Below are 25,869 nucleotides of genomic sequence, written 5' to 3' on the forward strand. Positions count from 1 at the left end.
TGGAGGGAGGGAGGAAGGAAGAAAGGAAGGAAGGAAGGAGAGGGAGAAGGAAGGAATAAAGAGAGAGGAAGGCAGGGAATGAGGGGAGAGGGAGGGAGGGAGAAAAGAAAGAAGGAAAGAAAGAAAAGAGAAAAGAAGATGAGACGGCAGGGCAGCGTCACACAAGAATGTGGATTAAAGACCCTAAACCCTGTAGTAGAGATAAGTGCAGCATTGTTTTATGAAAAGGGCAATTCAACATGAAGATTTTGGGTTGATTCAAGAAACATAAGTGATTTAACACTGTAACAGTTTAAAATATCATACACCACAGTAACAGATTAAAAAAAGAAAAATGTGGTTATCTTAATCTAAAAAGGTAAAGCATTGAAAAAACTTCTTCCCTAAAATATGATAACAAGAAATGAGCACCAGGAAACTCCGCTGGAAGGAATGTTCTAAGCCCAGTGGCGGGTGGTTAAAACCTATAAGCATATAGAGAACAGGACACATTCGAAGCATCTGCCCCGAAACAGGACCAGCGCGGGGTACCAGCCATCGCTACCACATCAGACATTGTACTGAAAGTCCTAGATAATCAATACAAAAATAATATTTTAACATTTTAAATTGTAAAAAGCACAAGAATGGAAAAGAAGAAAGAAATCTCACTCCTGAATGTTAACGCGTCTGTGGCTCTTGCACAGCAGTTTTCTTTTTGTCCCTTAAACCAGGGGAAATACTTGGACAACTTGGGTTAAGAGGCCTTTAAAACGTCTGGGAAGTTTTATAACAAAATGATGCTAAATGCCTAAAAGTATGTAGGCACCGTGAATGTTTGGAAATAGTTTTTTCAGCGTATATATGTTGAGTAAACTCTATTCATCAGCTGGATTTTTAAAATTTATTAAAGATGGCATACTAATTTATAATATCATGGAGAAATCTATATTAAAATATTAAGTCGGAAGTGAAATACAAAACTGTGGTTGTAATACCCCATCGCGTAAGGTAATGCACCAGCATACTAGCCTTATTTGTAAACATTAACTGGAGCTGGGAGTGACTTTTTTCCCTTCCTTTCGCATTTTAATAATTTATAAATGTTTCATATCTAACAAATATGAATTATTATTATTATTATTTTTTTTTTTTTTTTTGAGACAGAGTCTCGCTCTGTCCCCCCGGGCTGGAGTGCAGTTGCCGGATCTCAGCTCACTGCAAGCTCCGCCTCCCGGGTTCATGCCATTCTCCTGCCTCAGCCTCCTGAGTAGCTGGGACTACAGGCACCCACCACCGCGCCCAGCTAATTTTTTGTATTTTTAGTAGAGACAGGGTTTCACTGTGGTCTCGATCTCCCGACCTTGTGATCCGCCCGCCTCGGCCTCCCAAAGTGCTAGAATTACAGGCGTGAGCCACCACGCCCGGCCAATTATTCTTATATTGGAAAAAATAAAAGGCAAATCATTTGTGTATATGAATACTATATAAGTTTACACCATTTAAATACCGTATATGTAGATTAAAATGGATCCTTTAGCTATTCTTATAAGATCAAAGAAATAGGTCACATTTGGGTTCCATTTGGTTACAAAGAGGCATGAAGTAAATTTCTTTGAAATGCTGTCTTTAGGCCTCATTGAATCATCTATAAACTATATTCACAAATAGATCTCTGAGATCTTCGCAAAGGAACTTGGTTATTACTTTCCGGCACTGCCGTTCCCACGTGGGAGGCATTAGCTCCATGTGGCTACAGAGCCCCTGACCTGGGCTGGCCCAAATCGAGATGTGTTGTGAATATCAGACATACACTGGATTTCAAAGATAATATCGAAAAAGGAAGGTAAATATCTCACCCATAACTTTTACATTGATTACATGCTGGAATAATAATGCTCTGGATATATCGAACTAAATTAACAAATTATTAAAATTCACCTGTTGCGTTACGCCTTTACAAACGTGAGTGCCAGAAAATTTTAAATTCCATGTATGGTTTGCATTATATTTCTGCTGAAGAATGTTACTTCAGAACAGGGATCAGAGACTGGAAACTTCCAGTAAGAAGAAAGTAGGGGAATAAAAATCTCTCATTTAGATGCTAAAGTCCATAGTTATCATGGAATTCTGACCTCTCCACACTTATTTTCTTAATAGTCTCAACACTAACATGGTGATTCTATATCCTATCTGTAAGTTAGAATTTTAATCTTTTGGCAAACTGATTCATTATTTTGTGGCTTGTCACTCATAAATTCAAGGAATATAATGATCACTAGGACAGATTTCTAGTTGTTTAAAATGATATGAATTATGTTGGTAAACACAAATCTCACTTAATTTCATTACCTATGCAGTCTGCCCATTTTAGCTGATGTTTAAATAATTTACCAATGGGTCTGGGGACACAACCAGTTTTTACATAAAGGGCACCTTGAAGTACAGTCCAGATATAGAGAAAATATAGAGTGATCCAAAGGTCTGGCTGACTCACTAGATTACTTCCAAGCCAGCGTCCACCTCCTTGCCATCTAGAGCCGGCTTACTCAGGGAGCACCTATGGGAACGGTCAAAATAGACCAGGCATTGCGGATACCGCACAAGCAGTCGTCATTCACATCCATTATTAAAATCATCATAATGCAATTAATTCTTGCAATAATCCCACTTCACAGATGAGAACACTGAGGGACAGGGGTGTTTAGTCATCTTCTCAAGGTCAGGCAGGCAGCTGGCGAATGACAGGCCATTTTGAACCCAGCAGTCTGTCGGCAAAGTCTGTGTTCTCAGTAATGACAGGATGTCACTTGTCCAACAACAACATTAAACAATAGACTAGAAGGTGGCTCTGAACAAACGTTTTCCACACACAAGTATTTTTCTGACTTCTTCCAGATGGCATAATTTACAGGACTTTTTTGGATGTGCTTCTCCATAGCTTTCTCTGGAACTGGGGACCTGTGAAGATCCCAGCAGGACGACAGGCAGGGCCTGAACCGGCCGGCAGTAACCTGCCAGTCTCTGAAGGTTGCCTGTGATGGTAAAATCAGTCTGTTCTTCCACAATATAAAAGAAGTGTTCCTGCCCCAACTCTCTAAGGAAAAGTGCAGATTCAGAATGACTTATCTGCTCCTCCTACAACTTCAGAAACCACTCGGCACCAGGCACCCAACCCAGTTTGAGAAACCAAGCCCATAGTTTCATTTCCTAGTAAGCAGGTGCTGCCTCTTGACTAGGAGTAACTAACCATCTGCGTTTTACTCTCCCACCTGCATCCCGTTATGGTCACGTGGATGCAGACCTTCAGGTGGGACCAGACCGACCCTCTCAGGACAGACACCCCTGTGGGACGCCCGCTCTGCCCGGAGGTGGATGCTACCCCCCAGGGCCTGCCCTCCACCCTAATATCAACAGGGTTCTCTGCTCAGAGGAAATGAAAGTCCATGTCCAGATGTCAAGCTCTGTGCCTATAAAACTTACCTCGCAACAGGCCCTTACTTGGAAGTAGAATCTTTGCAGATGAAATTAGTTAAGATGCCACCATGCTGGATAAGAGAGGGCCTTACATCCAAGATGTCCTTGTAAGAAAAAGACCCACAGAGAGGGCGGCCCCGTGACCACGGAGACAGAGCTTGGAGGTTGCGGTTCCGAGTCAAGAACTGCCCAGGATGGCCAAGGACACCAGGAGCCGGGGCAGGGCACGGGACAGACCCTCCCTCAGCGCCTCGGGCGGGAGCCAACCTGGGACTTAGACATTTCCAGCTTCCCGAGTTAACAGGGAACACATTTCTGTGGACTTCAGCCACACCATTTACGGAATTTTAAGGCAGCCCTAGACACAGAATCCACTCTGCATTTCCAAAAGTGATACAAAATTTCAAAAGTCAGGGTTACAGAATTATTAAAAGCTCTTCCTATTTCTTGACATAACGTGATACAAATAAACTGAATTTTTAAAAGAGATTGCTTTGCTATAGTAAAAGTCTTGATTTTCTTTTTTTTTTATCAAGCATCGCCTTAGCACAGGCGTTTCTTTTCAGAACAGATGGACAAGACAGCATTGTCTTAATTTCGTAAGCGTCACGTGACTGAGAAGAATTTCTAACAGCAGGTGATACTCTCATTTTCAACAGCATAAAGAAAAAGAGATGCATTTTCATATATTTATAGCATGTTTCTGATTATAAACGTAATACAGACTCATTAAATACGAAAAATAAAAGATACGATATAGTTGGAAAAAAAAGTGTCCATTTATCCCAGCATCCAGAAAGCCCCACTTCTGACATTGTGGTACACTGCCTCCATCTCTTATCGGTGTATGTGAGTGTATGTGTGCACCGCTGTGTGTGAGCAGGTGTGTACACGTCTGACATTGTGGTACACTGCCTCCATCTCTTATCGGTGTATGTGAGTGTATGTGTGCACCACTGTGTGTGAGCAGGTGCGCACAATGCTACTGACATTGCTTGGTACACTGCCTCCATCTCTTATCGTTGTGTGTGTGGGTGTATGTGTGCACTGCTGTGTGTGAGCAGGTGTGTACATGTCTGACATTGTGGTACACTGCCTCCATCTGTTATCAGTGTGTGTGTGAGTGTATGTGTGCACTGCTGTGTGTGAGCAGGTGTGTACATGTTCACACAGATATACTGCTCTCCAACTTTGGATCCTATTGTTCAATATGAAGCCTACTTTTAAAAACTTAACATTAAGCCTGGTGCGGTGGCTCATGCCTGTAATCCCAGCACTTTGGGAAGCTGAGGTGGGCAGATCACCTGAGGTTGGGAGTTCGAGACCAGCCTGACCAACATGGAGAAACCCCATCTCTATCCAAAATACAACATTAGCCAGGCGTGGTGGCATGTGCCTGTAATCCCAGCTACTTGGGAGGCTGAGGCAGGAGAATCACTTGAACCTGGGAGGTAGAGGTTGCAGTGAGCTGAGATTGCACCATCACACTCCAGCCTGGGCAATAAGAGTGAAACCCCATCTCAAAAACAAACAAACAAACAAAACAAACAAACAAAAATCCTTAACATTAAAACAAAACAAGAGCATTTTCTTTTGTCACTGTAAGTACTGTTCTAAGTGTGAACTTCGTTTGTTATTCATGAACGAAGGCCATCCATTTTTTAATGTAGATGTATCATAATTCACATAAACACTTATCACATTGGAGGTTTTATTTTTCCTTTTGGCATTATGAATAATGTCACGCACTACCATGGTTCATACACACATGCTCTTTCTCTAACCTTCCTGGAGCTAGAATCACTGAATGAAGTTATATCGGCTTATTTAAAGGATCTAAAAGTTATGCTGCAGGTGGCCCATTGCATCCCACTTCTCACAGAGCACAAGAAAGAATTCACCAACTACTGCGTTGTTGGGAACGCTGAGTAAAGAGCCAATGTGTTCTGAAAATCTGTGCTAATTTAAGGAGAACATTCCACTTGGTGGTTTAAATTTACATTCCTTGAATGACTTATGAGTAAGCCACATATTACACAAGGATCATTTATAATTATTCTGTGTCTTCCCTTTATGTCTATTTTTATTATAATATTAGAATAAACTGTCATATATAACAATGCTTTTAAATTCATTACATTGACCTATGTGTAGATTACTGTCAGTACCACACATTTTAAAAACTGATGCAACTTTAGAATAATTTTAATCCCATATATTTCATATATATCTGGGATCCTATATAACCAATACATAGACAGCTAGATACCTTTAATAATCTCATGTGTGTATTCCATAAACAGCATTTCTAAATGCATCACTTTCCTGTCCAAGACCATAGTAACTGTAAGAAAAATCACTTCTCAGAATTTTCTTGTCGTTTTCTCTGTTTAGATTTCCCACGTAAGTAAAGGTTATGATGATCCATCTACCTGTGTAGATAGTTGTTCATAGGTATTTTGTGCAGTTTTCTATGCTATGTGAATAGAGTATTTTCTTCAATTACAACATCTAAATAACTACTAATATGTAGAAAATATATTATTTTTCATATGCTAATATTTTATCGATCCATTTGTTGGTCTTTTAATTCTGAGTTGTTAAGCTGACTATCTCCAGTTCTCAAAATGTAAAAGTATATAACCAAGTAGTATTTCATATTTCTGTTTTATTTCTTATTGCATTGGCTAGAACTTCCTGAAAACAGTTTCAGTAAAATGATAAACAGTGACTCTGATTATCCAAGGACTGCTAGCACTGTGGCAATTTTTAGCTAATTATTCTGTATCCGGTTCCACTTCATTCTTTAGTTTTCTTTCTTTTTTTTTGTTTTGTTTTTTGAGATGGAGTCTTGCTCTGTCACCCAGGCTAGAGTGCAGTGGTGTGATCTCGGCTCATTGCAAGCTCTGCCTCCCAGGTTCAAGCCATTCTCCTGCCTCAGCCTCCCGAGTAGCTGGGACTACAGGTGCCCGCCACCATGCCTGGCTACCTTTTTGTATTTTTTAGTAGAGACAGGGTTTCAACGTGTTAGCCAGGATGGTCTCCATCCCCTGACCTCGTGATCTACCTGCCTCAGCCTCTCAAAGTGCTGGGATTACAGACGTGAGCCACTGCACCCCGCCAGTTTTCTGACTTTTTAAATGGCTGTTACTTTTGCATTTTTATCAAACGACGCATCTTCATGTGGTCGACTAATGGGATATTGTTGTTCTTATAAACACACAGAGATGATACTATTGTCACTGCCTTTCATAATACGATGCTGTTGATGAAATGCATATTCTACTGGATTCTTACAGATGTTATTGTCACTGTTCTGTGAAATTTTAAACAATACTTGGTAGGATTTGTATAGCTATCTTTATAACTGAGATTTGTCTGTATAATTTTGTTTCCACTTTTCTATTTTAAAAAACATTGGTAATCAACTTCTATTTAGAGTTTCACCATATTCCATGTTTGGAAACAAGCTCTCTAGCTTGAGAATGTTCTCCTCGGAGTCTGCGAGATTTTACCACTGAAACCTGTGGTGTCTCAGGTGCAGATGGAGCTCTTTATGCAGCTGCCACATCATGGTTCAAGTTGAACTGCCCATCGTGTCTCCCAAAATAGTTTATCTAATTACTTAAAAAGTACAAATGTGGAGCAGTGATGGCTCCATTTATTGTGTATTTTTTTCATGTAATTTGTTTTCGTGTCCATGAGAAAGTATTTTAATCATTTTAATTTATTTCTGGATTTTTTTTTTTTTTTTTGAGACAGAATCTTGTTCTGCTGTCCAGACTGCATTGCAGAGGTGCAATCTTGGCTCACTGCAACCTCCACCTCACAGGTTCAAGCGATTCTCCTGCCTCAGCCTCCCAAGTAGCTGGGATTAAAGGTACATGACACCATGCCTGGCTAATTTTTGTATTTTTAGTAAAGACAAGGTTTCACCATATTGGCCAGGCTGGTCTCAAACTTCTGGCCTCAAGTGATCTGCTGGCCTCAGCCTCCCAAAGCGCTGGGATTATAGGCATGAGCCACCATACCCAGTCTTATTTCTGGTTTTAAAATCATCAATGCCTGCCTTTATTTTTTAATCGTATGCTTCCCCATATTTTCCTTTTTCTCCTCGAGTTTTCTAATGCCTGGATTTGAAAGCTGATTTCTACAGTGCCGATGGTTTCGTGTTTAACATCATCATCATTCCAGGCTTTAGATTTGCAAGTACTATTTGACTGTGACAGTGCAGGTGTATCGCCGTCTTGGACAAGCACCATCATTCTAAAGTTCACCTGGATCAAAAACCGCCTAAATCCAAAGGGCATCAGCCTAATGGCTAAAGTCATCATGACCATAAACCACAAATAACATCTCCTACCAGAAACATTCCAAAGCCCTCCCCGACCAGAGACATGCCAGCCCCGAGATAACCTCCCTCCAGCTGGGAAGATGTCAGTCCCAAGATAACCTCCCCTCTGCCCAGAGACATTGCAACCCCACCATAAAACTTCTCCCTCACACAGAAACATCCCAAGTTTGTGAAAAGCCCCCTCACCCTAAAACCAATCTATACTTAGTCTGTATGAGAAAGTGCTCCTGACCGAAATCCACCAGAAGCCCCTCTCAGGTTTATTTTCTCTAAAATAAATCTGTCTTTAACTGTTAAGCCACATTCCATGTTTCTTTCTTCTTTCTTTACCTCTTACAGACTGCAACTTATGAATTCTAATAGATGCACTTCAGGTTGGGTAATTGTATTTATGAGTTTACATTTGTAATTTATACTTCCGTTTCACTCATTTTTTTTTGTAGCCTTTTAACTTCAAGGTTGATAGGCATTTCCTTATAGTCCATCACTGTCTTTCTGGTTCAGGTGCATGACAGCTGTAGGTAAGGCCCAGGCAATTGCTCTGCAGTTTCCTCGGTGTACTCCTGGTGTTATGTAGAATCTCAATTTTTACTTTTTTTTAACTTTTATTATGAAGTCTTTCAACAATAATAAATAATAGCGTAATGAACTGGTGTCCCTGTGTTTACACTGTGGGAAGAAAAAAAAAACAAGGAAACTTTGTGTCTGAAGAATGAGAGCCCCTTTAAATGATCAGGCCCAGAGAGGCATTAGAATGCAACAGCAGTCACTTCTGCCCCTGAGCTAAATCATGGCCTCCTGAAGCCACCTGCTGTGCCACCAAGTCGCCATTAAAGGCCATACACTCTAGAGCGCCACATGGTGTACCCCATCACTAACCAATGTCACTTCTGTAAACCAAGCAGAATCCCTGATGAGCCACTTCTATAACTGCCCACCTCCTGATTTGTCCATTATCTCTTCAAAAATCTGAGCCTTTCCTTCATTCTCCAGAGCAGTCCCCAAAGCAACCTGGAAATGTTCCACATGGCAGCTGTCTCAACCTTGGCCCAAATAAACTCTCTATGTTAATTTTGCCTCAGTTTCTTCCTTTTAGGTCAACACCACCAACCTAGCTCCCATGCCAGGATTATTCTAAAGTAAACCCATGACATTGTATCTCGCCCTTACATGTTTCAGAAGATATCTCTAAATTATGAGTTCCTTTGAAAAACATGAGCATAGAACTCATCACTCCAACAAATTAACAATAATTACTTAAAATTATTAAATACATAGTCAGTTTTTCTTCTGTTGTCCATTTTTTTGTTTGGTTTTATTCAAACCAGGATCAAACAAAATCCTGGCCTTTTGTTGGGTATGTCTTTTAAGTCTTTTTTTTTTTTTTTTTTAAGTTGGATGCACTCAGGTGCTATTTACATTCAGTGTACAGTCCTCTGCTTTTAAAAAATGTAGACAGTTTGGGAACCACTGAGGCCAGATGAACATCCACCATCCCCAAACCTGCCCTCTGCCTTTTGTTGTCAAAACCCTTGTCCCATCCCATCCCCTGGAAATCACCGAGGTATTTTTTGTTCTTATGGTTTTCTTTGCCTAGAGTGTCACAAAAGAGGAATAATACATGACATAAATGTTTGATCCTGAATGCCTTCCTGGGCATAATGCTTTTGGGATTCATTCATGTCATTGCACATGTAAGAAGTGTGTTCCTTGTTATTTCTGTGTCCCAGTCCATTCTTTGGATCTAACCAAGTTTGTTTACCCATTCATCAGCCAACATCACTTAGGAGTAAAGCTACTACAAACATCTGTGTGCAGGTTTCTATGGGAACCTTTTTATGTTTCTAGAACAAATACGTAAGAGTGAGATTATTGGGTACTAGGATAAGGGTGTGAATAACAACCTGCTCAACTGACTTTCAAAGTAACTGCTCCGTGTTGCATTCCCACTAGCAAGTTACGAAAACTTCAGCTCTGCCACATCTTCACCACCACGTGGCATTGCCAGGTTCTGTCTTTGTTTTGTTTTCATGATTGCCATGCTAATAAGTATGTAGGGACTCCAATCATGGATTCAACTTGCATTTTGCTAATGAAATATAAAGTTGACCATTTTTAAAAATTTTATTTAATTTCCTTTAAACGTACATAAAATAACAATACATATTCAGGGGGTACATAGTGATAATTTGAGTCATATGAAGTCTAGTGACCAGATCAGGACAATGAGCATATCCATCACCTCAAACATTTTCCATGTCTTTGTGGTTGGGAACATTCAATATTCCAATACCCCTCCTTCTAGCTATTTGAATCTATATATTACATTGTTGTCATCTATAGTCACCCTACAGTGGTAATGACCTCTAGAACTTATTCCTGCTCTCCAGCTATAATTTTGTAGGTTTTCACAAATCCCTCCCTATTTCCTGTGCTGATTGGCAATCCATCTTTCTTTGTTGGTGATGTGTCTGGTCATATATTTTGTCCATTTCTGTTGGATTGGTTTTTTTCTTATGACTAAGTTGTGAAGGTTCTTTGTATGCTCTTGTCTTTATCAGATATATGTTTTGTGAGTATTTTTCCCACTGTGTGGCTTTTCTTTTTCTGTTATTTTATTTTACAAAAAGTGATTTCAAAGACCAACAGTTTTTTTAAAATTTTGATGAAGTTCAAGTCACCAATGCATTTTCTAATGTGGTTCATGCTTTTGGTGTCATGTATTACAAACATTTGTCCAATCCAAGGTCACAACATTTTTCTTCAATGTTTTCTTCAGAATTTACAGTTTTGGGTTTCACAACTCGGTCTATCATCTATTTTGAGTTGATTTTTATATACAGTAAAATGTATTGATCAAGGATTGTTTGCTTATTTTGAGGACAGATAGATGTTTACTTGTTCCAAAGTCATTTGTTGACAAGATAGTCTTTTCTGTATTGATTTTTCTTTGTAATCTTGTAAAAAAAATCAATTGGCCATATGTGCATGTGTCTACTTTTGGATGGTCTACTACTATGTTCTATTGGTCTTTATTCTTATGCTTTGCCAATTGCACAAAGCCTTAGTTCCTGGCGATTTGTCATCAGCATTTGGGTCCGCTATGCCTGTGTCCTCCACACTCGCTTTCTTCGTCAGTGCTATTGCGGCCATTCTACTTCCTTTGCCTGTCCACATTAATTATTGCATGGGCTTGTCAATTTCCATGAAACTGGGATTTTGTTTAGAGTTGCACTAAACATGTAAATCAATCTGGGCAGAAGTGAAATCTTAACATTATTGAGCCTTCCAGTCTATGAATACAGAGTATCCCTCTATTTATTAATGTCTTATTTGATTTCTTTCATTAATGTTTCATGATGTTCACATATTTTGTTAGGTTAATCCCTAAATACTTCATGATTTTGGTGGAATTTTAAAGGTATTTATATTTTATTTTAACTTCCAGTTGTTCCTTACCAGTAATACAGGGGCACAATTGAATTCTGTATATTGACCTTGCATCCTGGTACCTTGCTAAACTTCCTTATTCGTATTAGTAGCTCTTGGTAGACTCTTGGAGATCGTCTATATCGTCATTTGTCTGCACATAGAGACAGTTTTGTGTCTTCCTTCCCAGTTTGTATGTCTTTGTTTTCTTTTTACTTTTTGCCTTGTTGCACAACTAGGGCTCCCGGCACAAATCCTTGCCTTGTTTTTCATCTTAGAGGGAAAACACTATCCTTCCACTATTCAGTTCGACGTTAGCTGTAGATCTGCCTTAGATGTCCTCTGTCAGTTTGAAGAAGTCACCTTTGATTCTTAGTTGACTCACATGTGGTTTTTTTGTGCTGTTTTGTTTTTAATCTGAATGGATGGTGAATTTGACAAATGCATTTTCTGAATCTATACAAATAAACTTATTACTTTTCTTCTTTGTCTTTTGATAAATAGCTCTGATGGATTTTCTAATGTTGAACCAGCACTGGATTCCAAAACAAAACCAAAACAAAACAAAACAAAAGACTCACTTGGTCATGATACATTATCAACTTTAAATATGGCTGGATTTGATTTGTTAATGTTATCTTGAGCCTTCTTGCATGTATGTTCAAAAAGTGTATTGGTCTGCTATTTTCTCTCTGTCATAACCACTTCGTTTTTGTGTAAGGGTAATGGCTACTTTAGAAAAAATTACTTAGGGAAACTTATTTCATTTTATTTTCTGAACAAGTTTATTTTAATTTGTGTATTATTTCTTCCTTAAGTGTTTGGTAGACCTCACCAGTGAAGCTGTCAGGGACTGAATGTTTTCCTGTTGGAAGAGTTCAATCATAAATTTTATGTTTTTATCAGATACAGAGTTATTCATGTTTCCTATTTCTTCTTGAGTGAGAACTGGTAGCTTGTGACTTACAAATAACTTATTTCATCTAAGCTGTTGCATTTATGATTATAATTTATGTTTTCCCATTGCATGGCTAGTGTTAAGATACATCATAACAATCTTTTTTTTTTCCTGACATCAGTAATCTGTGTTCTTTTTCTTTCCTCTAATTCCTTAGAGCCAGGGATTTATAAATTCTATTAATCTTCCTGAAACATCAAGTTTTGTTTTCATTGAGTTTCTTTATGTTCTTCTGTTTTTAACTTTTTCATTTCTGCTCTTATCTTTACTATGTCCTTCCTTTAGCTTGTTTGGATTTAACTACTTCTATTTTTTCTAGTTTCTTAAGGTTAAACTTAGATCATTAATTTGAAGTATGTCTTGTTTTTTTAATATAGGCGTTTTAATGCTGTAAATGTCCATCTGAGCTATATCCAACAAGAATTTTTTTGCTATATTGATTTTGATTTTCTTTTATTTTCATTTTCATTCTATTCAAAATATTTTCTTATTTCCTCTGTTACTTTTTTCCTCTGTTACTTCTCCTTTGACCTCTCCATTACTTAGGAGCATTCTGTTCTATTTTCAAACATTTGCAGGTTTTCTGGATATCTCTGTTACTGATTTCTAACTTAATTCTGTTGTGGTTGGAAAATAAGTTGTGTATACTTTTTTTTTTTTTTGAGACAGAGTGTCGCTGGAGTGCAGTGGCACGATCTCGGCTCAGTGCAACCTCCACCTCCTGGGTTCTGGTGATTCTCCTACCTCAGCCTCCCGAGTAGCTGGTACTACAGGCACACACCACCACGTCCGGCTAATTTTTGTATTTTTAGTAGAGATGGGGTTTTGCCATGTTGGCCAGGCTGGTCTCAAATTCCTGACCTCAGGTGATCTGCCCTTCTCAGCCTTCCAAAGTGCTGGGATTACAGGCATGAGCCACTGCACCCAGCCCTACTTTTAATTATTTAAAATTTTTGACTTGTTTTATAGCCTAGAATATGGTATTGATGAATGTTTCACGTGCAGATAAAAATATATATCCTGTTACTACAAAGTAGAATGTTCTATACGTGTCAATCAGGTCAAGCTGTTGGACAGTGTTATGTAAGTTCTCTAAATTCTCACTGATATTCACTGATAAGCTTCTGTGTTCCATCAATGACTGAGATATGTTGAAATCTCCAATTGTAAACACGATTGTCTATTTTTTTGTTCTATCAGTTTCTGTGCTGTGAATTGTGAATTTCTTTTATTAAATTATTAGATTAAATATATTTGATTAAATTTTATTAGAATTTTTTATCCCTAGTAATACTTTTTGTTCTGAAATCTAATTTGTCAAATAGTATTACAGTCACTTCAGCTTTCTTTTGATTTGTATTTACATGTTATATCTTTTCCAGGCGTTTGCTTTTATGTTCACTGTGTCTTATAAAAAGTGAGTTTTTTATAGACATTGTATATTTGGAACTGCAAACCTGAAAACTTCTGCCTGTTCATTAGGGAAGTTAGATCTTTATATTTAAATCTACCATTTCATAGTTTTTAAAATATTTGTTCCAACTTTACTTTGATCCTTTGCTTTCTTGTTTTGTCTACTTTGGGGTTGAGTGATCATTATGATTTCATTTTTATCTCCATAATTATTTTATTAGTTATAACTCTTTTTACAGTTTTAAGTGTCTGCTGCTCTACTGCTTTATATCTTTTGAAGATATCTTATATCTTTCAAAGATAAAGTATATCTTCATCTTAGAGGGAAAACATTATCCTTCCACTATTAGAAACTGTAGCTCTTCCTTAGATGTCCCCTGTCAATTTGAGGAAGTCCCCTTTAATTCGTAGTTGACTTATAGGTGGTTTTTTGTATGGTTTTGTTTTTAATCTGAATGGATAGTGAGTTTAAAGATATACTTATATCTTCAAAAGATATAAAGTATGCCTTTAACTTGTCACCTTCAAATAATACTATAGCACATAACGTATAATACAATAACCTTACAATTCCATACTTCCAATTCCTTACTTCCATGCTTTGTGAAATTTTGGCATGCATTTTATTTTGTGTATAATTTTACGCATTATGTAACTATTTTGCTCTTTATACTGTCAGTTATCTTTTAAGACAATTAAAACAGAAAATATATATTTTACTTAATGTATTCCATTTCTAGCATGCTTCTTTTGTGTAAAGGTAACTTTCTCCACACTGGTGTATTATTCCTGACTGATAAGCTTCTTTGTAATTTCATGAACTGCAAACCTACAGAGAATGAATTCTTCTCAGCTTTTGTTTGCTTGTTAAAATGTTTATTTCACTTAGTTTTCAATAATTGTTTCTGTTTAGTATAAAGTTCTTTGAATCAGAAGTTTAAATATGATTCATCTAGCTTTCAATTTCAGCTTTTCTTGTTTTTTTTTTTTTTTGCTATTTATTAGTCTTATAGTTTGCTGAACTTATTGGACTTATAGTTTCATAATGTCCATTTTCATCTCCTTTGTTCATTACAACTTCAAATGTTCTATCTTCCATGTATTCTCTCCTTGCCCTTTTCAGACTTCAATTATGCATGAGTTAAACCATTTGATATTCTCTCCTGGCTCTGGAAAAGGGCGTTCCATGTTTTCCGTTGCTTTCTCTTTTTGTTACCAGTTTGTTGATCTATCATTAATTTCATTAATTCTTGGCTGCATCACATCTACGCAGGAGTTCATCAAAGTAATTTTTCATTATGCAGTGTTTCATTTTCTCTGATATTTTAATTTGACTTTGTTATATTTTTTATATCATTGATGAAATTCTCCTTCTGTTCATTCATGTTGCTCTCCTTTCCATGAGTTAATTTAACATACTAATCATGGTCGATCATAGCACTGTCTGATAGTTCTAACATCTGTGTCATCTTAGGGTCTGACTCTGTTGATTGTTTTGTATCTTGTCAATAGTTTATCACTTCTTGCTTGGTTTGTGTGTCTTGTAACTTAATTTATTAAGTGCTAGGCATCATAAATAGAACATAATGAATGAGATAATAAATATGGTTTACTCCTGGGAATGGGCACACCCCTTCTTGTGTCAAGCTGTTAGTGAATGCAATTTGGTCGGTGTATTCAGGGTGTGGATCTGGACTTGGATTTTGTTGTCCTGGTTGCCTTCAATGCACCACAAGCTTCAAATCTTTTAAAGATGTGTTTTGCTTAAGACAAATTCTGGGGTGTGTGAAAATCTTTTTCGGTATTTGTACCCTTACCCCAGCTTTCAACCAGTCTTACATCCCTGCACTACACAAAAGGTTTCCTATATGTCCCTCTCCTTCCACCAGTGATGGGGGTTATTGCTTTTTACTCAGTACTTGCTACTGGTTAGTGGGAAGAAATCCTTGTCAATTTCAGTCCTCCCTAACTTTGTTCATTTGGTCTTGAAGACTGGGGGTTTCTTACTCCTTCTGCTTTTAACAAACGTGAAGAATTTTGAAAGGCTTTATACTCTCATGATCCTTCCTTCCCATCTCCTCAATTTTACTGACATAATTTATGTATCCAGATTATGATTATTATAAAAAACTCTTGAAAATAAAAATATTGTTTTAAATTTTTCACTCATTCCTGCAACCAAATTAACAAATATTCACATATATCCTAAAGGTTAACAGAAATTGTTGTTAATTACAGATATTTTGAAAACTGACATCTCCATTGTTAGTTCTTATTTAACTGTATTTATCACTTATCTGAGAAAATTAAAAGAAAAAATGACTTTTGATAAAATAAACTTTTTCCAAACGTCTCATATTTCATAGAAGAATCCTAAAGTAATTGTGTTTTCATGATTTGAAAACTGAGAAAACATAACCTCAGGTCTGCTTTTTAGAAAAATTCATACTGGTAATTGCTTGAGAAAATAGCATCAGTGTGGACACATTCCAAATAACCATGTAAAAGCAAACAAAATGAAACAAACTGTAATGTCACCCACAAAAACAAAAACAGAATAAACCAAAAGAAAATAAAAAAAACAGAATGTAATAATTACAGATAAATATACAAACAGTAAATTAAATATAAATGTGCTAAATTTCATTTTCAAAAAGCAAAGGCAGACATTGCACTTTTAAATAATTGACCCGAGCTTAAAACAAAAATAAGGCAAACGTTGATAAGAAGAATAAAATACAAGATGTGGATAGAGCAGCAGCAACATTAATTTTAGACAAAGAATTTGAGGTGAAAACATTAGGTGTGGTAAAGTCAATTGATTGCTTTTTTAAGAACATCTTTTCCATACTAATGCAGTTGTATGACTTTCTTGTGAGGCATAAAAATTGCTTCAATCACAAGATGCTTTCCTCATAATTCTCCAAACTTTTCTCCATGAACCAAGCTTGTCTAGTACTGCAGAACGGTCTGAAGCTGTATCAGCTTCTGTGTTCTTTTAAGCAGTGTCTCCAACATTCATAAAATGCCTCCAGGATACGGTGAGCAGGATATATGACTTGCCTTGCTCCGTTCACTACTTCTGCTGAAATCTGTGTTTTGTTTTTTTGTTTTTTTGAAAGGAGATATATATATTTTTTTCCTTTTCTCATCAAATGGGTTTTATTTAACCTTACATATATTGACTTATTTTCCAACCTGACTCTGGTATAACATTATGAGACAAGGAAGAAAAACCAAAATATTTTCCCCAAAACATGTTTCTTTGCCATATCTTGAAATGGCCCTGCAAGTCATCTTTGGTGGGGGAAAATTTGCATCTGTAAAGAATCTCTATTAACATAGCTAGATCTTTTACTTCCAGGCCCTCCCAATTCTTTTTTTTTTTTTAATTTTTTTTTATTATACTTTAAGTTCTGGGATACATATGCAGAACGTGCAGGTTTGTTTTACAGGTATACACATGCCATGGTGGTTTGCTGCACCCATCAACCCGTCATCTACATTAGGTATTTCTCCTAATGCTATCCCTCCCTCAGCCCCCTACCCCCCAACAGACCTTGGTATGTGATGTTCCCCTGATGTTCCCCTCCCTGTGTCCATGTGATCTCATTGTTCAATGAGCATTTATGAGTGACAACATGTCGTGTTTGGTTTTCTGTTCTTGGGTTAGTTTGCTGAGAATGATGGTTTCCAGCTTCATCCATGTCCCTGCATAGGACATGAACTCTTCCTTTTTCATAGCTGCATAGTATTCCATGGTGTGTTTGTGCCACATTTTCTTTATCCAGCCTATCTTTGATGGGCATTTGGGTTAGTTCCAAGTTTTGTTATTGTGAACAGTGCTGCAGTAAACATATGTGTGCATGTGTCTTTATAGTAGAATGATTTATAATCCTCTGGGTATATACCCAGTAATGGGATTGCTGGTTCAAATGGTATTTCTGGTTCTAGATCCTTGAGGAATCACCATACTGTCTTCCACAATGGTCGAACTAATTTACACTCCCACTAACAGTGTAAAAGTGTTCCTATTTCTCACATCCTTTCCAGCATCTGTTATTTCTGACTTTTTAATGTTCACCATTCTAACTGGCATGAGATGGTATCTCAATGTGGTTTTGATTTGCATTTCTCTAATGATCGGTGATGATGAGCTTTTTTTATATTATATGTTTGTTGGCTACATAAATGTCTTCTTTTGAGAAGTGTCTGTTCATATCCTTTGCCCACTTTGTAATGGGTTGTTTGCTTTTTTCTTGTACATTTGTTTAAGTTCTTTTTAGATTACAGATATTAACCCTTTGTCAGATGGATAGATTGCAAAAATTTTCTTCCATTCATGAAACCTGTGTTTTTAAGGAGGTCAAAGCAATATAGGTTTGTTGTTTGCTTTCTGTTTTACACAGATATCACCTTCTCCCACTGTTATGATCTGATTTTCTCAGTCACATCTATTTATGCTTAAGAATCTTTCTGTTGTCTTCTTTCATCAGATGCATAATCAGTTCTTCTCTTCAATGATTTTAGTTGATAGTTTTCAGAAGTTTCCTTGCATTCTTTTCTCTTTTCCTCAAACTGTCTTTTCACATTGATCAACTCTCTTTTGAGTTTATCTTTTACTGCTTTTCTATGTTCTATTTTCTTTCAGCTATTAAGATAGGCAAAAGGTGCTTTGCCTACAATGATTACTAATTCTTGTGCAAAATCCATTTCTCAGATATGTTTCTCTTCTGGAGCTTTTGAGCAAAGGAATCTTTTATGAAGCAGAATACTTCAGATGCCTTATCTCATCTTCCACTTTCTCTCTCTCTCTCTTAGTCATCTTTGAATGAAGAGAGGTACAGTCAGTGGTTTGTTTTGTTTTGTTTTGTTTTGGTTTGGTTTGGTTTGTTCTGGTTTGTTTTGGTTTGGTTTGGTTTGCCCATCATGGTGTTTGTTGGTAGAATCAGGCTCTTTGATCTTAAGCTGGCAGGCAATGGGATATGGACAACTTTTACATAAATCTCTAGTTTCCAGCAAGATCCTTCTATTTCATTTGCCTTTGTTGGACAGATGCTGAATTAACTACCTTCTCCTCCCACTTCTTGATATTCTTGCTGTAAATTATTTAATTCCTGAATGGCTTGAAGGACTCTGAAGCTCTTATTTTCAGAAGTGGAAAACAGAGACTCCTTGGAGGGTACTCGTACCACCCAGACCCTTCTCCACATCTGCCTGTGATGAACTGCATGTCCTAAGATGCAAGGTAAGCCCCTTCTGCCTGGGAAGAAGAGGGACTGGTAGGACTGCAGGGAGTGGGGAGGTGTTGATGGGGATGCGGCAGCTGATGCACAGGCAATGCTGAAGAAGAGGTGGTGACTGTGGGGCAGGTGGCCTCTCCCTGCCTGTCCAGCCCTGAATCAGCTTCTGAGTTCTGGGAATCAATAGATCCTAGATAATTTCTCAATTCAACCCATTCACAATGATCAGGAAGAATTTCTTTGAAAACTGCAAAATCATTAATTATAGATCTTAGTTTCTAGTGCAGGTGTAATTATTTGTGTGCTTGAATTTATTTGTCTGTGAGAAGGCTCTGCCTCTTCTGTGGCTCCTCTGCTTCCTGAGAACAAGTTCACACTTTCCTGGAGAAGCCAAGAATCCTGAGTGGAAGAATGATGTAAAGTCCCCCAACAGTCCATGAGGATCCAGGAGACTGACTCACACCACAGGTTTCATGTGATGAGTCTTGTTTGAAGAGGCCCCAGAGCCCAACCCTGCCATATCTCCTCCGGCAGCTCAACCACACTTGGCTACTTGGAATTGCCCGATCACAAAATGCTCCTTTTGATTTTGTGTCTTTGGACATTCTATGTCCTTCATTTAGAATTCATTCGACTGTTCCTGCCCCAAGGTGGCATTGGCCACAGAGGCCTTCCCTGAGGATCCCCTGCTAAGGTTCTCCTCAAACACCTGCAGAGAGCACACGCCACTTGCATTTCTCCCCCAGGTCATATGTTGATGGACTAGCCCCCAAAGTGATGGCATCAGGAGGTTGGCCCTTTGGGAGGCTCAAAAATGACCAACAGGCTTGTTTAACAACAGAGTGTGAGAGTGTGACTGGTCACAAATGAGTACAGTGTATATAAAAATGGAGTCCTTTATAATACTTATTAAAGCTTAGATAGCTTTTCCAAATTCATCCAAATTGTGCTTATATTATCTGAGACTCTGTGCCATGCAGTTAATTCCTAATCAACAGTAAGTGAGGGGTGATCTGATATTAGTCTCACCCCATCTCTACCAGAGAGATTCCAACTTAGTTCAACAAACGATTCAGTTCATTCAAACAAACCTGCCTTCTGGGTGACATCATTTGAGTTCATAGTATAAATTGCCATTATCCCTAAAACAACAGTGCAGATTTTAAAAGTACTTAAAGAACGATCATTACAGAAAAATTACCACCTCTCCAAGAAAGGAAAATAAGCTTAGCTCACTAGACCTGGTTAAAATGAGCGGGTTTGATTCACTCTTCCTGCTCTTTGGGAGTTCTGATTCTGCTTCACTGATTAACTTGAAGGGGATCGATAAAATATATCTGATTCTAAGGCCATTTATTTCTGAATATAAAACTTTATAACAAGACTGATCGATGCAATATAACAATTATATAATAGATTTATACATTATATATTTTATATATAGTACATCCATATACTTGTAAATGCATACTTTTATAATATATTGGTGATATAAATTAGCTATAATGTATACATTTATCAATTCATAATAGGATATGAAAATTAATAGTAATTTTAGTAATAACAGCATACATGAACATTTACGTGTGAGTGTCTTAATGAAGTTGTAATTTCACATTGACTACAGTAAAATTAAAACCATTTACCTGAATTTTTAACTTACTTGGAGCTTACCCTACCTTCCACCTTTACTTGCCCCCCTCATCCCAGTTCTCTGTTAAGTAGTTAGTAACTCATAAATAACCCCTTATATGTTTTCTTTGGCCGAAGAAACATTCAGTATGTGCATTCTAAAGTTGGGTAAATTCTAAGAATTCTGAAATTTATCAAAGAAGTAGAGTTTTCATGAAGCAACTCAGAAACTACCATCTCAAAACAAATATATTTGATTATTATTAAATTACCTTTGGTGTCAGGTACATTTCTCCCCATAACATAATTAAAATTTTAAGTGTTATATTCACATATGATCCATAAATTAAAAAAAGAAAAAAGCAGAGAAGAGAAAATCTAAGCTTTGTTGAATAGTAGACTAGGTTAGAATGAAAGGTTATTCTGCTATTTATCATGTTTATAAGAAATATTATTTTATTTTGTTCTTAAAAATAGATCCATTAATGAATACTCCATTCTCTAGGATGCGCTTATTTCACACTGCATGCCTGTGGTCAAAACATCTCACGTAACCCACAAATACATACACCTACAATGTACCCACAAAAAATTGTGAAAATAATTTGTCAAAATCTAAAAAATAGATTCATCCAAAAATCAAAAGAAGGTAAAATCAATACAAACATGTTTCTAATGAAGTATTGCATATTTGCCACACAATAGTAAGTAAACGATGTCCCTAAGATGGAAAATCTATGAGAGATGACCATAAGCTTCTCCAACTAAACAGATATTTGGCCCATTTATATATGGATTTCCTATGAAGAAGGTGAAGGCATGGTGGAAAATGTCTATATTATACTCAGAAGGAAAGTTCACATAAAGACTTTGTAGGAACAGGTGAGCTCATTTCACCATTTTTAAAACTACATTTGCTGGTTATTTTCATGACAGTTATGGCCAACACATTAGGAAATTAAAATATTACCTTTTCATATACCAAAAGAACCTTCCAAAGTCATGTCATCCTTATATAACACGTGCCACTGAATCATCGTTTATCATCATTAAATCAAATAGGAAACATGATCGTGTTAGTGTAAAATGTTTATAAATGTGTGCATGTACCATGCTCACTCAGACTTCAATTAATCCCTAATGCGTAATTATAAGGACAAGCTGCAGTCAGAAATCATTTAGGCCTATGAGAAACACAAATAGTTTAGTCGTTCTTCCTGACTTATTACTAAACAAGATTCATAGCAAATTGGAATAAATGCGTAGGCAGAGAACAAAATAAATATATCTCCTAACCCATCACTGCATTATCCACAAGAACATCTTATTACTAAACTTTAGAGACACACATTGAGGCAAGCTTGGGAGGTAGGAATTTACAGAAAGGTAATGTAATTCTGAAGCCATAACATATTCCATAATGGAAGGTGTCGCACGACAATTTTGGCACGGGCGGCATTTGCTTTCATAAAATGATCCACATGTTAAGGTGATTTTAAAATCAATTTAAAATTCATAAGATGATTATATTCCCCTGTTACTATATAGGTTTATTATACAATCTTTCATCCAGGCATTGCTTCATGGGAGTCTGTTCCAGGACAAATGTTCTTTCAGGTCACTAGACTCCAAAGATAGAATAAAATCCATCTTTCAAACAGGGCATTTTATAGTCCATCTCACTATCACCGCAACATGAAGGCAAAATTCAGAGATCACACATGTTCCTGTGTCCTACAGACCAGCAAACGTTATTCCTTGCACCTCGCCACAGACAAGCAACATTTTCTGAAGAGTAGGCTGATCAATTAGTGCCCCTATTAAGAGCTATCAGCAGGAAACCTGGTCCAATCCTAAAAATAGAGCACTGCAAGTACAATGCTGTGAAAACCCCTTCAGCCATCCTTTCATTTTAACATCAGATCTCTTATCCACCCACCCCAGAAAAAAATAGTGGATAAGCTATCCAAGACTTGTTTTTTTAACAAAGCTTCATGCTTGTGAAAAGAAATTGTATTTTACCAAGATAATTGTTTCATTAAAATGACAAGTATGGTTTTCATATCTAAAACTAATCTGTGATTGAAGCAAAAATGAAAAGCACATTGTCAATGTTATTTGGGCACCAACCTGGGATGGGCTGAGGTGCTAACACCACTGTGGGGAGTGGCCTGGAGGCAGGACCCGGCCTGGACAGAGACACAGCGACTTGATTTGTCAGCAAATGAGGCTTTTCATGCCCATGGAACAATCTTGACTCCTCAGGATGTATCCACGTTGAGTCCAGAGCAAAGGAATTATTAAAAAAGATCTGTCCAAAAATAATGCAAGCATAACATTTAAGGCAAGGTACATGATAAAAGCTGAACATGACTATGAAAATATTTATGTTGCCTTATGTTAATCCAGCATTGAACATTCTATTATTGGGGACTCGATAAAAACATCATTCTAAAACTTAAAGGAAGTTCCACAGGGCTTCAGTACCAATCACCATCTAGTTAATATCTTATGGGCTGGCCTTCAGCTATTGACTTGGTCACTTCAGCCCAGCAGTCAGTTCACTGATTGAAGAATCACCCCAATGAGATAATTACTAAGCTGTACAACAAGTCAATAATTTACTTCTTTAGTTTCCTTGTGAACAAAATGTAGTCAGTAAATTTGAATCCAAAAGCCAAAACAAACCATTAGAAAGATGAAAACTTAAAGCATCATATGAAGAAAAACTGACTTTTAAAACTTGAGCTGGTATTGTATAATGTTTAAGTCTAGATCTTTGATCAGTGGTTACAAATTTAAAACAAAAAAAATTTAAAAGACTCTGATTTAAAATTGGAAATGTTACATTGCCCTGTGGAATCCAAATATCCTAAACTAAAACAAAGCGCCCCCCACCTGCTGACTTTGAACAGATCAATCTAAGCCTGAAATGATTTCTCTGTATACCTAGATGGTCAATTTATGGCAACGAGAAAATACATGGATATTTTTGTTGTTATGGCGATGTTCAACAACTTAATCATTAAAAACCCCTTATCCAATTAATCACTTGCATTTTTACCTTACAGTTAGGAATCCTTTTATCTATCCAACTTTTCCCAATAGGAGTTGCAAGAGCAGACGGGCAGAGATGTGGGAAGATGGGCACCAGCTCCACTGTGGAAGAGGGGGGCAGTCCTAGGGACGGAGAATGACCACCAAACAGCCACTGCAAGCCAAGCAAAAAAGACAGTTGCATTAGCCTGAATCCATCCACTCAACTTCACACCAAAACATTCTGGAATAACTGCTTTGAAAAGGGAATTTCAAAATGTATGTATTTGATTATCAGATAAATTTCCTTGAGAAAAACTATATTTACCAATCAAAGAAAAAATTATAGTTTTCATATCTGAATCATCACAAAGCATTACCAACATTGCATTCTTCAATACTGAAAGAGAACTTCTAAGCACAAAACCTCAAGCACGAGGTAAGAAATGGGTTTCTGCTTTGAGATAATAAGAAACCACCATGAAAAAGAGAAATGCTGGGTATTCCCTTTCTAATTCTTAAATTATTTTTATAGGCAGGCATAGGGCTATATTATCCCTTTCAGTATTGCATTTTGTATTAATTACATTTGTCGTTTTACAAACAACTAATACTTTCAAAATGAAAATATCTGAGAAGTTAAGCTTCCAAGTTTCACCAACACAAGGTTCACCAATACAAACAGATTCTATGGGGAAAACAACAACAACAACAACAACTAAGCATCTCATGACTTGAAGATCTCAATGTACAGAATAAAACATCAGTCACGGAAAGGGGCTGGTAATTCAGGACACCGTCTCTCTAATTAAAATAACGGAGACCTCATAAGGCACTAATAAAATGCATTGCTCAATGACATGGAACGTTTCAGTACCTATTGTTTTAAAATCATAAAAGCATTTGTGATGTTCCTGTCATGTGAAAATGTTCTTCTGGTTCTACATATTCTTACTTTACAGAAGATGGGTAGCACAAAAATATTTAAAATATTAATACTAAGGTTTTTAAAAAATGTTCTCTTAAATTTATACAAGTGAAAAAATGCAGTTTTTTAAAACAGAATTTTAAAAAATGTAGTTCCTTGACATTATATCCCTCTAGTGGCAGCATTCTGATATAACACCCTCCAAAATACGGCAAAACTACCAACGTTTATTGAAAATTCTCCAAAATAAACTGCATCACACATAAAAACACAATATCCAGGGCTGCATATGTGACGTATCATTAAGTCTAAAGACCAATTTAGCAGGAGTTTAACAACATCTTTTAGAAAAACTCACAAGATAATATTGGAATTAAATTAATCAAATGATGTATTCTAACATAACACTCATTTGAATATGCTAATGAGGTCAATCCTTGGAATAAAATGCACGCTATTCCCTGATTTTAAATGCATCTGCATCGTTAGCTGACAATGAATCTTGCCAAAACCAGCCCGCCTGGCTCTGCTGCACCATTTATCAAAGGTTCAGTCACTTTTTCTTTTTAATTTCATGTCTTAAAAGCCAAACTCTTCTAAAGTGCAGTGTGGCATTAACGAATGTGGTGGACTCCAGCAGGCCTGGGCAGGGGAATCTCCGGTAATACCTCTCAGTACCGAAGGCAGGATTTCCCAGCCACTTCCACCGGTTGGAATTCTCTTAAGCATTGCCCTGAGTCTATTTTCAAACGAAAGGGGGAAAAATCCAAACCAGATTAGAATCCGAAACAGCTATCGATTTCCAGCTTGCTTTCAAGTCTGGCAGAGACAGTGAAAGTCCTAACTTCTCCGCGATGTCAGCCACGGCCCGCGGCGGCCACGGAGTCACTTCAGCACCGCGCGGTGGACAGCGGCCCCCGGCCTGGCGCGAGTTCCCTGCGGTCCCCACGCGGGCCTGGGCGGCGGGTCCCTCCACGGCTCGGTCCGGACACCCGGAGGCACCTGCCAAAGCTGCAGAGGTGGACAGCCGGGCGTCCAAGCATGAACTTTCTCGCCGAGGCACGGTTGCAGGGCTGCGTCCTGAGGGTTTGGGGCGGCGAGGACCGCCGGGGAGGAGGGCGCGCGAGCCGGAGGCCAGAGCCGGGCCGGGCAGGGCGCGCCCAGGAGCTGGGGAGCCGGCGATCCGGGCCGAGGCGGGACGGGGACACGTTACCTGCCCGTGGAGCGCGGGGAAGGGGTGCGCGGCGGCGGCGGCGGGGTCTGGCGCAGAGGGCAGCGGCAGCAGCGGGAGCACCGGCTCGCTCGGGGCCGGCCAGCCTGGGAGACCGGGGAGCAAAGCGGCCGCGGGCGGCGGGGCCGAGGCGAGCAGCACCGGGGGAACCGCAACCCCCGCGCTGAGCCGGAGCAGCCCGGCGGAGCC

At 38.0% G+C, this 25,869-nt stretch overlaps 1 protein-coding gene across 1 annotated transcript in view; it reads right to left on the bottom strand.

The window, feature by feature from the left end:
- Nucleotides 1-25,869, bottom strand: part of TCERG1L (transcription elongation regulator 1 like) — a gene marked incomplete at its 5' end in the record, with an annotated part of 233,204 nt that extends 207,335 nt beyond the window's left edge. The window contains 3 exons of the mRNA XM_017875317.1: nucleotides 22,616-22,796; nucleotides 23,550-23,696; nucleotides 25,663-25,869. Of these exons, the coding sequence (XP_017730806.1) occupies nucleotides 22,616-22,796; nucleotides 23,550-23,696; nucleotides 25,663-25,869 (535 nt within the window). The remainder of the gene's footprint in view (nucleotides 1-22,615; nucleotides 22,797-23,549; nucleotides 23,697-25,662) is intronic.

Source organism: Rhinopithecus bieti, unplaced genomic scaffold, assembly GCF_001698545.2.
Source record: "Rhinopithecus bieti isolate Rb0 unplaced genomic scaffold, ASM169854v2 scaffold_9877, whole genome shotgun sequence".
NCBI classification, from domain to species: domain Eukaryota; kingdom Metazoa; phylum Chordata; class Mammalia; order Primates; family Cercopithecidae; genus Rhinopithecus; species Rhinopithecus bieti.